Below are 14,669 nucleotides of genomic sequence, written 5' to 3' on the forward strand. Positions count from 1 at the left end.
AAGATTTGGAAAAAATAGATTTTCTGGCATTTATTTTATATTTTATTACATTGAAAGAATACCAAAATATTGTTTATTAATGCGAGCTATTGAAATCATGAAATCATGAAAGAAATACACAATTTTGAGTGAATAAATCTGTAAAATAAACAGATTTAGTGTAAGTAAAGATTTATTTATTTTATTAAAAACAATTTTAATAAAATAAGAAAAAGGAAAAGAAATATGTATAAATTTAAAGTAAGCGTAAAATAATCAATCAATAATTATCCAAGTGCAAACGGTGGTTCACTGGCAGTCTTTAGAGTGTACGTTCCATTTGCACTGAAAATGTCAAATGATAAAAAAAATTAACGTGTCGATTATATGAAAAAAAAAACATAAAAATTTTCGATATTTCTTGATTAAAAGAAATAGAAATGAAATATTAGGAAAAATGGTACTGATTTTGATGAAAAGAGATAAATATTCAGATTGGAAAACAAAATAACACTATACTTACTTTGGATCGATCGATGGTCCTCCCATAAACACATCTCTGGCGCGAAAACCTGTAGGATTTGTGATGGATTCGATGTAATACATCTCAGACCTTGAATGCGCACAGCTCATCGCCTCGACATCGCCTGCAAATTGTGGATTAATCAATCGTTTAACTAATGAATCAGTAAGTTAACTGATATTGACAAGACTTCATTTACCGATCCATTTGATCGGACCGCATCCTGGTTGTTCTTCGCCGCCATTGGGATAAAAATCAGAAGTGCCGATTGCTGATTTTATGCCTATAAATTTCGTGCAGGTGTGTATCACTTGTACTAGAATCGCGTCCGACTTGTCCACTCTTTCTCCTGGTTTGTTGGTTTCGAATAAAGGTGCTGCAGGATCTAAAGCTGTAAATCAGAAATTTATTTCAATTTAGGATTAAGATAACTAAAAAAGAAAATAAATAAAATTGAAAACTTGTCGCTGACTTACCGATTACTTCGGCGATCTTGCTAGTTGCGAAACGAGCGCTGAGACTCGCGACATGAGCTCCTAAAGAGTGTCCGATTATTGCAGTTTTGTTAGGATCAAGCTTTGCATTATTCTCCAGGAAGTTTATCAAAAAGGCTACGCGTTGTGACACGAGTGGCGCACTTCTTACAGATATCGCGTACAAATGATTGGCTGCGTCCCTCCAGTCGATCAGGATGATATTATAATCGCCAACATTAAGAAAAGCTAAAGATATTGACATGATAGATAATAGAATGGATGTAATCATCAAGATACGAGACAATAAAATAATTCAGGCTTACATAAAAAGATCAAATATTTAAATTAAGTTTAAGAACGTGTAAAAAAGATATTTCAAAGAGTTCGGAAATTGAAAATATAATAAAAGCACAGAAATAAGAATATTTTGGGAAATTCCAGGAAATCAAAGAACATTAAAGTCGATAATTAAAAATGTTAAAAATTGAAAAAGGAGGGGAGAGAGAGAGAGAAAGAGAGAGAGAGAGAGAGAGTGAGTGAGTGAGTGAGTGAGTGAGTGAGTGAGTGAGTGAGTGAGTGAGTGAGAGTGAGTTAAATAAATATGACCAAAGTGGGTCTTGGTGTTTAATAATATTTTTTGTGTTTTTTGAATTTTACAATCTCATAAATTGCACCGATTATATATGTATATTTGTCGTTCTTTGAATGCAATCCTAGACTGAAGCTGAAGTATGTGAACTTGGAGCTTCCTTATTCCGTGTGCGGATAATTTACATTAAAAAAAATTTATACTATTATTAATATTATGCACCAAGACTTCGCTTTGACTGAATAAGGCGTTTATTTGTGTATCGAACATTTCTCGATTGATTTTCACTTAATATTATCGAAAATTAAATTTAATTAATTATTAATCCGAAAAAGAAAGAATTCAAAAACAATTAAGATTAATAATGATTCTATACCGTCTCGAATCTGGGTGCAACCTCCATCGCAATTTCCGTGCCATCCATGAGTGACGAATCGAGTGGGATGATTAGGATTCCAAAAACTCTTTTTTACACTATCCATATCGTCGATGATTAGCTGCTGTCCAATTTCCGGGTTGTTTCTAGAGAAGAAAAGATTCATTTAGAAGCGATATTTTTTTGTAATTACGATGTTGCGCTAATATTTCAAACACATACCGGGTATACAAATAGAAGGTGGTCTTTTGCACGGATTCATCGATCTCTTTGAAATCTACTTGTCTAAATTTAGGTTTGTTCGTATCGATTAGATTTGGTATTCCATGATCGTCGATGACAATTGTATAATTCAAATTTGTCGCAATGGACGCCAATAAGGAAGGATATACTACAAGTAAAAGATATCCGTTTAAAATATTTCTCTAATTGTAAGAATCGTAAGATAAAATTGAATAGGTTTATGTAGAATTTATGAGAATATTTTTTTCTTTATGGAAATGCAATTTTAAGAAAATCTTTTCACGGATGTAACTGCAAGTCCAAAATTTTAATTTTTTTTCCACGACTACTTAATTGCGAAATTTTTAATCACGAAGGTAATTAATATTTTACGTACATAATGTAGTTACCAGCGAAGTAACCATCTTGAAAGTAATTTTCACAAGTTTGCAAATTTAGCAATATTAAGGATTGTATATAACATTTTCTTTTATAATTCGTCGATAGATACCTATCTATTCCTATCTATTCGTATGATTGATAAGTTATCGTTAATATCGATAGCCATCATAAATTACAAACGTCAATCACGTTTGAATGGATTAATTAAAATTAATCAATTAAAAGATTAAAACTAATTTTAAAAACTTTCAAAAAAATAATTGATAACTATAATCAGATATCTTTTTTTCGGGATAAACAGTTTCGGATATAATGCTAATAATACAATGTCATCTGTCATCGGAGACAAAGAGAAGGATCCAAAACGTTGGAAACTTCGTTGTATTACACTAATAAAATTTAATTATATGCGTTTATCTTATGTTTGACTTTGATTGGCATTATTGTTTTTACTGATTTATGAGTTCTTTCCTTTTTAACTTGAAGTTTTGTATGAACAAAATTTGTGTTTTGATAATTTTAATTATACTGATATCTAATGCCATGACAAAGTAAAAGTTTTTCTATTGATAACAGTGACAATATAGTAATTATTGAAGAAAGTGAAATGCAATTTTAAACTGTATTGAATCATGAAGAAAATATTGATTATTCCATTAACATTCAAAGAGATTCAGAACATTCGTAATTTTTTAATATGCCTAATACAGCATAGATCATTCCAACGATATTACAGCAACATTATAACGTTTCAGTAATAATTGCAGTAACGTTGCAAACATTGCAGCAATATTATTGTAAACTCATGTGCTATATGAGTACAATTTAAAAATATTAAATATATAACAATAATATTGTTCTCTTATCCATATTGCTATCCGAGTGCAAATGGTGATCTGTCGGCAGTCTCCAGAATGTACACTCCACATGCACTGCAAGTGACACAAACAATGGATGAATTAATTGACGTTTTAGTCAACTTATTATATGTTTAAAACAAAGAATGTTTATTTTATATTAAAACTCACTTTGGATCGAGGGATGGTCCACCCATGAATACCTTTCCGGCGCGGAAGCCCCTAGGATTCAGGATGGACTCGATGTAGTACTCAAGAGCTCGCATATGCGCGCATGTTATTGCCATTAAATTGCCTACAAATGTGGAGGAATTAATTATTTTTTAAACTAATGAATCAATGTAAGCGATGTTAACTGATATCGATAACTTTATTTACCGATCCATCTGATCCGACCGCATCCTGGTTGTTCCTCGCCGCCGTTAACATAAAAATCGGAAGTGCCGATCGCTGATTTTATACCTATGTACTTTATGCAGGTGTGTATTACTTGGACTAAAATCGCGTCCGTCTTATCCACTCTTTCTCCTGGTTCTTTGTACTCGAAATAAGGTCCTGCAGGATCTAAAGCTATAAATGAGAAATTTGTTTCAATTTAGGATCAAGAGATAACTAAATAGGGAATCGAAAGCTTCATCGTTGGACTTACCAACTACTTCCCTGATCTTGCCAGTCGCAAAACGAGCGCTGAGACTGGCGATATGCCCTCCCAATGAATATCCGATTATTGTGGTTCTATCAGGATCGAGACTTGCATTGTTCTCCAGGAAATCTATCAAAAGGGCTACGTATTGTGACACAATTGGCGTACTTCTCACGGATTTTGAATACAAATGATTGGCTGCTGCCCGCCAATCGATCAGGATCATATTGTAATCGCCAACATTGAGATAAGCTAAGGATATTGACGTGATAACATTGTTTGTTAGAATGTAAATTAATTGTTATGACTCGAGTAAAGTAATTTATGCTTAAATAAATAAATTTATACTTAAATATGTAATATCCTTATTTAAGTATAAATAAATTTATACTTAAATAAGAATATTACATATCTAAATTAAGTTTGAGAACTGTAAAAAAAATATTTTAGAAAATTAGAAAATTGAAATAAAAGAATAAGAACTATATTTTTAGAAAGAGAAGAGAAGAGTCAAGAAATCAAAAAATATCAAATTCGAGATAAAAGACAAAATATATTAGGTGTTGGAATTAATTCGTAGCGTTTTACAAGTGATGGGAAGTACTTTCATTAATGTATTTTTTAATGCTCATGTGAAATAAATAACATTCTTTCATTAAAAACGCTACGAATTAATTCCAACACCTAATAAAAAATTTTCAAATAAGGTATAAGGAGGTGCAAAGAAAGAGAAAGAAGGGGGAGGGGAGAGAGAGAGGGCGCGGGGAAGGGAGAGAGAAGTAAAAATTATATTAAGAATCCAGAAAAGGATTTAGAAACAACTGGGATTTATAACTGGATTTATAACTGGGATTTTATACCGTCTCGAATGTCAGTGCAAATAGTTGTCTCGCAGTTTCCTTTCCATCCATGAGTGATCAGTCGAGTAGGATGATCAGGATTCCAAAAACTTTTCTTAATACTATCCAGATCGTCGATGAATAGTTGCTGTCCAATTTCTGGGTTGTTTCTAGAGAGGATGAGTTTAATGTGGAAGTAATTAATGATACGATATTGCGTCAATATTTCAGATGTACTTACCGAGTATATAAATGGAATGTAGTTTTTTTCGCGTCTTTATAGATTGTATTGAATATGTTAATGAGTATGAATTCAGATTCGTTGATATCGCTTAGAGTTAGTGTTCCACTATCGTTGATATCATTTGTGTAGTTAAGATTTGTCGCAATGGATGTTAATAAAGAAGGATATACTGCAAGTAGAAGGTATCTGTCGATTTATTTAAAATATTTCTCAAAGAAATTAAATATGTTGCAGATTTTTATGCAATTTAAAAATAATTTTTCTTTATCACAAATCCAAGAATTTGTTTTTCTGGAATATCTAACCGTAAATCTATGACTTTAAACTTTTTTCTACAAATACTTAATTGCAAAATTTAAAGATCACTAATTCTTTAGGTGTATAATGTAATTATGATCGAAGCGATCATCTTCAAAGTAATTTTAATTTTACATAGTGTTAAAGATGTAAGTTAATGTAATATTTATTCATTGGCGTAATCAATAAGTCATTGATGATACCAATATAAATCAGGCGTCAATCAAATTTGAATGGAGATTAATTTAAAAAAGGTTGTAAATAATAAGTAATGATTATAATCGATATCTTTTTTCTTTGAGAGAAATTGTTTCAAATATAACGCTAGTAGTATAAACAGAACTTTTATTTTGATAATTTCAAGTGTTCTGAAATCTAACGGCATGATAAAATAAGAATTTTTCTATTGATAATAATAATGATAATATATAAATGATGATAATAGTAATGAATGAGGATGGAAATGTGATGCAACTTCAATAAAAAGACAGTTTTTCTGATATGAATACTATATAACTGTATGAAGAATAATTTTGTTTGACACAAGAAATCGAAGATGCGAGATCGAAAAAGAATAGTTTTTCTCGCGAATGCAACTCGATAAGTTACAAATATAGCCCAATATCAACATTATCAAACATCAATATTAGACATTATCATATTGACATTTAAGAAACAATATTATCTTTATGAATACGCGGCTGTAAAATTTGAGAATAATGATCTTTTACATACGGATTGTAATCACTGATGGAATCATCTTCTCGAGTAGTCGACACAATCCGTTGAAGAATTCCGTTTTGTAGGGGATTTTTTTGTAACTTATCAACGGATATTTCACAATGTCTTCGATGATTAACAAGAATCAATTAATGTGATTTAAAAAAAAAAGATTAATCCCAGACATTTTATTATTACAGTGGATGTTAGCATACAGGATGTCCCAAAATTCACGAATCAAAATATTAGAGCAATAAAGTTCTCGAAAAAATAAGTTATGAAAGAATCTACTATTTATTATTCTGAACAGTACTTTTGAGACATAAGGTTAAACAGCAATTATAGATTATAACGAGGCCATTTAAAGATTAAAAACCAATTATAGATTACAGTTAAATAGGGTAATTTGTACGTAATGTAGAATTGGTCAGTTAAAAACTAAGTTATAAAGTGTTTGCCATTTAACGTTCCGAGTAATAGTTTTTAACCTTTATGTTTCACTTTACTATTTAGTTACTACTTAAAATGACAAATACTTTTATAACTTATTTTTTTGAAACTTTCTTACTGTGATATGTGCAATTCGCGAATTTCGGAATATCCTGTATATTTATAGAAAAGACAGCTTGTAATTTTTGATAATCTTTATTAAAAGACTTGTAATCTGAAATGTAATTTTAAATTGTTTATATTGAATATTTTAAAAAAATTTTACATGCAGTTTATATTTGCTTTGGTATAAAATATTATTTAAAGATTTTATTATGATTTTTTATAATTGAATTTTATTAGACATTTTTAAAGGAAAATATTGTATTGAGTCATGAACGAAATATTGATTATTTCATGATAAATCATTCAAGAGGATTCAGAATATTCGTAAAAAATTTATTTTAGTATCGTAGATGTATATACAATTTAAAAATAAATAACAATGCCTATTGTTCTGTTATCCGAGTCCGAACGGTGATTTTTCGGCAGTCTCCAAAATATACTCTCCACGTGCGCTGAAAATGACACAAATAATAAATGAATCAATTAACGTCTCGGCCAACTTGTGTGGATAATGGATGATGCTGTGTTTCGAAAAAGAGTGACTGTTCGTATTACGATGACATTGTACTCACTTTGGATCGAGGGATGGTCCACCCATGAACACGTTCCCGGCGCGAAAGCCCGTGGGATTCAGGATGGATTCAGCGTAATACTCGTAAGACCTCGCGTGCGCACATGTGAGTGCTGTGAATTAATTAGCGCGTTAATTAATGAGTAAGCGATGTTGATTTCGATATTCGATAAGCGAGCTTATTTACCAATTATACCGCATCCCGGCTGGCTTTTGCCACCGTTCGGATAAAAGTCTGCATTACCAATCGGTTCTTCCAAACCCAGAATACTCGTGTGAATCACTTGCACCCGAGCTGCATCTGATCGATCTACTCTTTCTCCCGGTCCTTTCGAATCGAACAAGGGTTTTGCGGGATCTAAAGCTGCAAATTAAATTCTATTTTATCATTTCTCGAATCGAGAGATTTTTGACAGGAATTAATAGAGAAAGCCAATATTTTAAAAAGCTTTTTTGTTTCGTTTTTATTTATTGCTATGTTAGTCTCATTTATTTTGTTTTTCACACAGTTTTTTCGAGAAAATTAATGTTTCTTTTTTTTTTTAAAGTTTTGAAAAATCTTAATTACAATATTTATTTTTAAACTTTTTTTTGTCAATGATATTTATTGAACAATAATAAGATTGGAAATAAGACCATTTATGTTAGATACATTACTTTAATACGAAGGGCCACTACGGTCTGAATGTTAAGATGTTGAACTATTATATATATATTTATTGAAATGAATTAATTCAGAAATTATAATTGCGTGCGTCCGATATGATTGTCGGACTTTCAACGCAATCAATCTGAAATATTAATAATCCCCCAAATTTTCCAAATTTAATCTTAAAAAACTATTTATTTAACTTACCTACCGCCTCAGCAATATCGCCATTTGCATTACGAGCAGCGATACCGACGACATGCCCTCCCAGAGAATGCCCTATCACTTTGGTCTTGGAAGGATCCAAACCAGCTTGGCTTTGTAGAAAATCTATCAATTGTGTCACGCGTTCCGCCACTAATGGCACACTCCTCGCGACTTTCCAGTACCATAGATATCCGGCTGCCTTGCTCCAGTCGATCAGAATGACGTTATAATGGCCAATGCTAAGATAAGCTGATAACACAAAGGATAACACAAAGAGGAAATATTAATAACCTAGAAAATAGTTGCCAAAACACGGAGCACTAGAACGACGCGTGGAATCTGGGAGTTGAGAAATTCAAATTATGTTTGAGAATTTAAGGAATCCAGAAGGATCAGATAATAGAAAGTAACAAGAGGAGAGAGAAACAAGGATTTTGTATTAAGAAATCAGGAAACCAGGGAAAATTAAATTTAAAGAATTTACAGTGATTAATAATTTAGAAATTTAAAGCTGAAGTAAAGGGATAGAAAATCATATTAATTTGTAACTAGAACATATGGATTTTTATTGTTGTGGGAATAATTTAAAAATTTATTTACAGTTTTCTGAAAAAATATTCAACGCGTGTTTATATCTAACAAAATTTAGAAGCAATAAACTTATCAATAATATTTTATTTTTGTTTTTTTTTAACAATTTTATATATCATATATTAAAAATGTATAATTGAACTTGAAAAATTCTCGAAGAAAATAAAACTAATAATAAACAATTTTAATTTTTTTTAAACTAAAATTTTTTTATTATTACTTTTATTTTCTCCTAGGACCCATAGATTTCTTTAGGATCACAAAAATACTTCTCTTACGGATTGATCTTCGAAATAACAAGAATTCAGGTATTTAAGCTATTAAGATTGATAGTATCCTACCGTCCCGAATCAGGGCGCAAGCAGATTTATCTTCTATGTCTCCTCGCCATCCATGAGTGATAATACGAGTAGGGTGAGTAGGATTCCAAGAACTTTTCTCCACACTGTCATTGTCATTAATGATCAGTGGTTCTCCGACTTTCCGATTGTTTCTATGGAGAAAGATCGATTTTCGCGTTGGAAGTTTGTAGAATCTTTGTTACATTTTTTCGTCAGCCTTTCAGACATATTTACCGAGTGTATAACAGAAATTGGATTTGGAAGGTGATATAGCTGATCTCCTTATATTCTGTTTGTGTAAGTACTGTAGGTTCGCTGATGTCGATCATGTATAACATCCCATGCTCATTGGCGAAGAGCGTGTAATTCGAATGTGATGCGAGGGATGCCAATAAAGTGGGATACACTGCAGACAAAAGTACACGAGTCTAAAATAATTTTTTAAGATGGAATTAAATATGTTAGAGATTTACGCAAAATCCAAAGATATTTTGTTCTTTTTTTTAGAGCTAGGTATAAGATAACTTTCTGTTATTAATGGCAACTGCACTGAAAAAAATTTTACTAAATTTTAATAAATATTTATTGAATAGTATTAAGATCTAGTTTCACCAATGTGAGAAACTTAATCTCCGTTGAATTTATCATTTATCTTTTTCTAATTCTTAAAATTAGAAAAAGATAAAGATTTGAACACAGACATTAAAGTTAATCTCACATTAATGGAACTGAGTTTAAATCTATTTACGAAATGTAAACGCGACGATGAAATTTGAGAATAATTATTTTTCACATACGAATTGCAATCGCCGGCGAAGTCATCTTCACGGTTGATAAGATCCGTTGAATTTTTCGTTATTATTTCACTGACAATTCTTTTATAGCTTGTTGATGGATATATTTATACTGGATGGATATATGTGTTCGATAAGATGATATCGATTATGGATTAGAAGGTATCAATTAGTACATGTGTTTCGAAAAGAGATTATTAATTAATCCGACTCTTTTATGATTATAATTGGATATTAATATATATTTACTGAAATGACAGCTTACGATTTATCAATAATCGTGATTGAAAGATTGAAAGATAATCTGAAATGTAACTTTAAATCATTTAAAGTGTTTTAATGCTCTGAATATTTCTTCAAAGGCTGTAAGGGAAGGTTGCCGATATCAACATATCACTTTGTTTTTAAACAATATTTCTTAAACAAAAGGTAAAAACTTTATAATACATAAATACAAATTAAAAAATGTCTTGTATCAGATAATATAAGCAATTTTTATAATACTATTTGCAATTTTGCGATAATTAATTTTTTCGTAAGATAAGCAAAATTGAGCGTCCGACAAAATGGGCTCCAAAATTGACACAGTGAATGTAATGCCACATATTCCTATTATTTTTCTTTTACAGAAATTATCTGTATAAAATCTTATATACAAGTGAATGTATATAAGATTTTCCAGAATCTTTTTACTTTGATATAAAACATTTTTGTTGAATTATATGCGTATTTACTTTATGTTATTCTGCAAGATGCAAATATGTAACGCGATAGTTTTTCGAGGCCTTTCTCATATATGTACCATTGTCTTCAGTTCCGATAGAGTTATTTGACATTATAAAGTAAAGATTAAATTAGCTCATGATTTGTTTTACAGACAGGTGTGTCGATTTACGCTGCACTTCGAGTTTATATTTAAAACTATATTATGAAAAAATTAAGAAAGAAAATAATTTAAATAAAACTGATTTAGGAAATTACAAGCATTTAAAACGACGTAGCGTTATTAATAATATAGTCACTATTATTTAAATTACGCAATTTGCAAAAGAAAATCGTAAGGATTTTATTTTTGCATTCATAGAATTCGTTTTTAACCAATTTCATATAGAAACTAGCCACAAATATATGAATTATGCATTTATACTTTTTTAATTAACTAAACAAAATCATGTTTTTATTAGTATTAATAAAGTGCAATAGTTAATTTCTGGAAATAAGGGGATGTCGCTTTAGGAGATTTATGTCAGGCGACTTTCTCTATTAATATCAAATATTGTTTTTTACACTTTCTTATAATTGAATTACATGTTTTTAAAAGAATTGAATTACATGTTTCATGTATTTTCTTTAGTGTATTAAATTTAGATAAAAATTCTATTTTCTCTGGGAATGGCCGATAAAGACATGATCTCGCTGTGTTTTTTCTCACGCTTTTCGCGCATTAATTTGTAAAGTTTTTCTTTCCGAGTCTCCCAAAACCGTAGTCGCATTTTAGTTTCTACGTTTTTCGCGGAAAGTAGTTTTGCACGCGGTTGAAACGAGCTTTAACTTTCGTCGCTGCTGGCCACTGCTGCAAGCAGCAGCAGGTCGATGCTAAACGAATCATAACTTGCCACTAGTCGGTCGGTTTAATCGAATTATCCATTACGGGTTCCATAATGTATCCTAGCGGCTGTGATTAAGTAACACACAAGCACATCTCGATCTCCTGCAAAAAGCAGCCTGCATTAATTGTAGATCTGTGCGAAATAAATGCGGATCATTCAACGTTAAAAGTGTACAACTCGACGGAACGAAATTTTCAGAAAAAGAATTTAAATTTGTGAGAGAAAAGTTTTCTCCCAGAGATAAACAATTTCTTTTTGCACGAGAAATTGAAAAATATTAATTTGCAACTATTGAAGATTGTTTCTGAATTGTATTTTTTAGAATAACAAAAAATTCAAATTTAATTCAGATAACCGGATAAAAATAATCTTTTAACGAGATAACCGGATAAATAATTTTTCAACACTTTTAAACGTGAACTTAAATATAAACACTTACCATATCGATTATTTTATCGATTAGAAAAATAATTTCTAACTGCTAAAGTGAGTACTATTGTGTATTTATGGGCGTGCAGTCATTGACGTTACTGCAAGACAAGGAAAATACTGTTTATTATATTTTCGGTGTTTATTGAGGATAATATAAGGAGAAGATATTTCTGATTTTGAGATTTATCTGATTTATCTGAGTTTCTTACGAGAGGCTTTTGCTTTTCCAGTATGCCCAAGAGACACAACATGAGAAGATCTTACGTGGTCTGGCGGTCGGCATCGCCTTCACGATGTACGGCCGTCTCGAGGAGGCCGATCCCCTGGTGACGTCTTTGTGCGCCGATAAGGATCCGATTTTGCGTAGAAGCGGCATGTACACTCTGGCGATGGCCTACTGTGGCACCGGAAACAATCAGGCTATCCGCAAACTCCTGCACGTTGCCGTAAGTGTTTATCCGATATGACCATTCGATTAGATTATGTATTTTTATTGATTCAATTAGTATATTTTATTTTCTTATTTGATTCTTTTCTTTTTTTATTTGATTCTTGTTATTTCTAATCTATATATTCTAATTTTATCATGTTATCTGCTTTAATATTGTATATAGATTTTATTTTATTATTTTATTAATAGTTTTCTTGTGTATGGAGTAGTGCACTCAAATATTTTTGAGCGCGTTTTCTTTTTAGATCGCTTCTAGATAAAAATATCATGCATTATTATTCGTATTTAGATAAAAGATGAGAAACTTTTGAGAAACATTTTGAATTATTCATTCTTACTTTACATATACAGGGTGAAAAGTCAAATATTCCGATCCAACATTGAAAAAAGTTTGTACAAACATGGATCTAGCAAAGTTTAGTTTTTAATTGTTTTAATTGTTTGATACTGTTAAACAATAAAATTTCTCGTACCTCAAAAACTAAGCGTTTCTAGACATATCAACTTTTTTAAATGCTTAGTCAAGAGGAATACGTCTCTAGAATATTTGACACTAATTCATGCACACTTTGTGTATAAATTGGAATGAATTCTTTTGATTTTATCTACTATTATAATTTTGATTGAATCCGAAAGATAGATGGTTCTTTGTCGATTTCAAATCAAAGAGAAAACAGGTTGAATTTCTGACGGAGTATTGAATTCGCGACCTTTTTTTGTTGTAACAGGTCTCTGATGTTAACGATGACGTTCGACGAGCCGCGGTTACAGGTCTGGGCTTCCTGCTGTTCCGGTGAGTACCTTTGTAAAGTTACCCAATTCCACAAAGTAGATTTGATGCAAGAAGAATGTGAAAATTCCGCACGTTTGTGGACTTCGCGGCTTTCGATCTCTTTTAGAGCCGCGTAGACTGAAATCATATTTAGCGTGTATGCAGGCGTACTAATTCATCTAAAGTCCAAAAATAACAAAGTTTTAACCTTTTTGTTGTAATTTTGCATAAAAGAGGGAAGCAAAAATGCGCAAATTCACTTTTAAACAACATCGATCGAATATTAAATATGAACAAAATTCATTTATTAGATATTAATTTTTGTCGACGTATTCTGTGTCAACTCCTGCGGCAAAATAAATATTTGCGCTAATCCTCGTTTAGTGAAATCAATTGAATATTAAACAAAAAAGGAGTGCATGTCGAATATTCATAGGTATGTTTGACGCGTAAAAAATTAATTTTTAATTTTCTTTTTTATTAATATCTCTGATAAACACTGAAAAGAAATTAGTTGATTGGGATAATAATTTACCAAAACGTTAAAATAAATAGCAATTAAGCAATTTTAAACGCACTGTGGAAGTGACGGATTGTGCTGGAGTTAAAAATTTAGCTAAATATAAATCTCAAAATAACTTTGTTTGAATTATTAAAATAGTTACCTACATAGAATCTTCAAATTAATTGCTAGAATATCAAGACTGCAAGAATGCAACATTCCGTATACTTGAGATTCCTACGTAATTATTTCGATGGTCCAACAAAATTTTTTTTCAAAACTGTATCTAAGTAAATTTTTAAATATTTTGCAAAATCATTCTTTTCGTGCGTGTTCGTGCTACGTAAAACGTATTTGGAAGTTTTTGTCATCGATATTATAAGAGTACAATTATATTAATATATTTATTAATAGCCGATTGTTCTCGCGAGTTTATCGATTGCAGAGATATTTTGGAACATTTCGGCCGATAAGATTGCGACCAAAATGAGACAAACAAATCCGAGTAAATAAACGGAAATAATCCGCTTTTTCATTTAGAGAAATAGCGTGAGACATCGTTTGCACGTAACTTGGAAATTTCGTGATAATATATGGCGTGAATAATGTAAAACGCTGCACAAATTATTTTACCATCTAAAGCGCGTCCATGTTACCACCGGACATTCTTTTAATTACAGACACACAATTTGGGTACGGCTTTTCCATAGTATTCCTTTCTCAACCGTTTTAGTTTTTTACATTGTATATCTTTGTAACAAAGCTTTGAATTAAAATTCCGTTGAACTTTAGTTTCACTAAAATTTCTTTCAAGTTGGCTAGAGGATTTTGCTACTTAATTTTTTTCTTGAAACAAGGATGTATTAAGTGTATAGTCTGCAAAAAGTGACTGAAATTGAACAAATATATTTTCCGTGTAAAAATGTATGTTATATTTACCAAAAATTCGTGAAAAACATTTCAATAAGGCCAATATTTAATATTTGACAATACAATTTTAATTTAAATAAAAATTTTCTCATTTCAT

The 14,669-nt window shown here is 30.9% G+C and overlaps 3 protein-coding genes across 4 annotated transcripts in view; 1 reads left to right on the forward strand and 2 right to left on the reverse strand.

The window, feature by feature from the left end:
• Positions 1-14,669, forward strand: part of Rpn2 (Regulatory particle non-ATPase 2) — a 53,694-nt gene that overhangs the window by 7,952 nt on the left and 31,073 nt on the right. For both annotated transcript variants that reach the window (XM_087415382.1, XM_011054943.2), the window contains exons 9-10: positions 12,148-12,363; positions 13,097-13,161. In XM_087415382.1, the coding sequence (XP_087271508.1) occupies positions 12,148-12,363; positions 13,097-13,161 (281 nt within the window). The remainder of the gene's footprint in view (positions 1-12,147; positions 12,364-13,096; positions 13,162-14,669) is intronic.
• On the reverse strand, positions 16-3,583 carry LOC105145429 (pancreatic lipase-related protein 2). Its single transcript, XM_011054940.2, has 7 exons — positions 2,563-3,583; positions 2,166-2,334; positions 1,944-2,089; positions 979-1,224; positions 702-893; positions 503-626; positions 16-324 (listed from the first exon to the last, which is right to left on the reverse strand). Exons 1-7 carry the CDS (start codon positions 2,588-2,590, stop codon positions 267-269), a joined length of 963 nt encoding a protein of 320 aa, XP_011053242.1. The 5' UTR covers positions 2,591-3,583; the 3' UTR covers positions 16-266.
• Positions 3,717-12,216, reverse strand: LOC105145430 (pancreatic triacylglycerol lipase). The gene is made up of 8 exons (XM_087415386.1): positions 12,127-12,216; positions 11,925-12,015; positions 9,316-11,586; positions 9,082-9,233; positions 8,150-8,398; positions 7,481-7,657; positions 7,295-7,406; positions 3,717-7,174 (listed from the first exon to the last, which is right to left on the reverse strand). The coding sequence occupies exons 3-8, from the start codon at positions 9,417-9,419 to the stop codon at positions 7,117-7,119; spliced, it is 852 nt and encodes a 283-aa protein (XP_087271512.1). The 5' UTR covers positions 9,420-11,586; positions 11,925-12,015; positions 12,127-12,216; the 3' UTR covers positions 3,717-7,116.

This window comes from Acromyrmex echinatior, chromosome 17 (genome assembly GCF_024713525.1).
Source record: "Acromyrmex echinatior isolate Ae372 chromosome 17, ASM2471352v2, whole genome shotgun sequence".
In the NCBI taxonomy this organism is placed as follows: domain Eukaryota; kingdom Metazoa; phylum Arthropoda; class Insecta; order Hymenoptera; family Formicidae; genus Acromyrmex; species Acromyrmex echinatior.

Excerpts from the sequence above, each read along its gene's own strand:
- LOC105145429 (XM_011054940.2), bottom strand. The coding sequence starts at position 2,590 with ATGGTTACTTCGCTGGTAACTACATTAT. Across the intron at positions 894-978 it reads CAAGATCGCCGAAGTAATCG|CTTTAGATCCTGCAGCACCT; the intron begins GTAAGTCAGCGA and ends TCTGATTTACAG. Across the intron at positions 325-502 it reads GGACCATCGATCGATCCAAA|TGCAAATGGAACGTACACTC; the intron begins GTAAGTATAGTG and ends TGACATTTTCAG.
- LOC105145430 (XM_087415386.1), bottom strand. The coding sequence starts at position 9,419 with ATGTTATACATGATCGACATCAGCGAACCTACAGTACTTACACAAACA. Across the intron at positions 9,234-9,315 it reads CAATTTCTGTTATACACTCG|AAACAATCGGAAAGTCGGAG; the intron begins GTAAATATGTCT and ends CTTTCTCCATAG. Across the intron at positions 8,399-9,081 it reads TTGCGCCCTGATTCGGGACG|CTTATCTTAGCATTGGCCAT; the intron begins GTAGGATACTAT and ends TTGTGTTATCAG.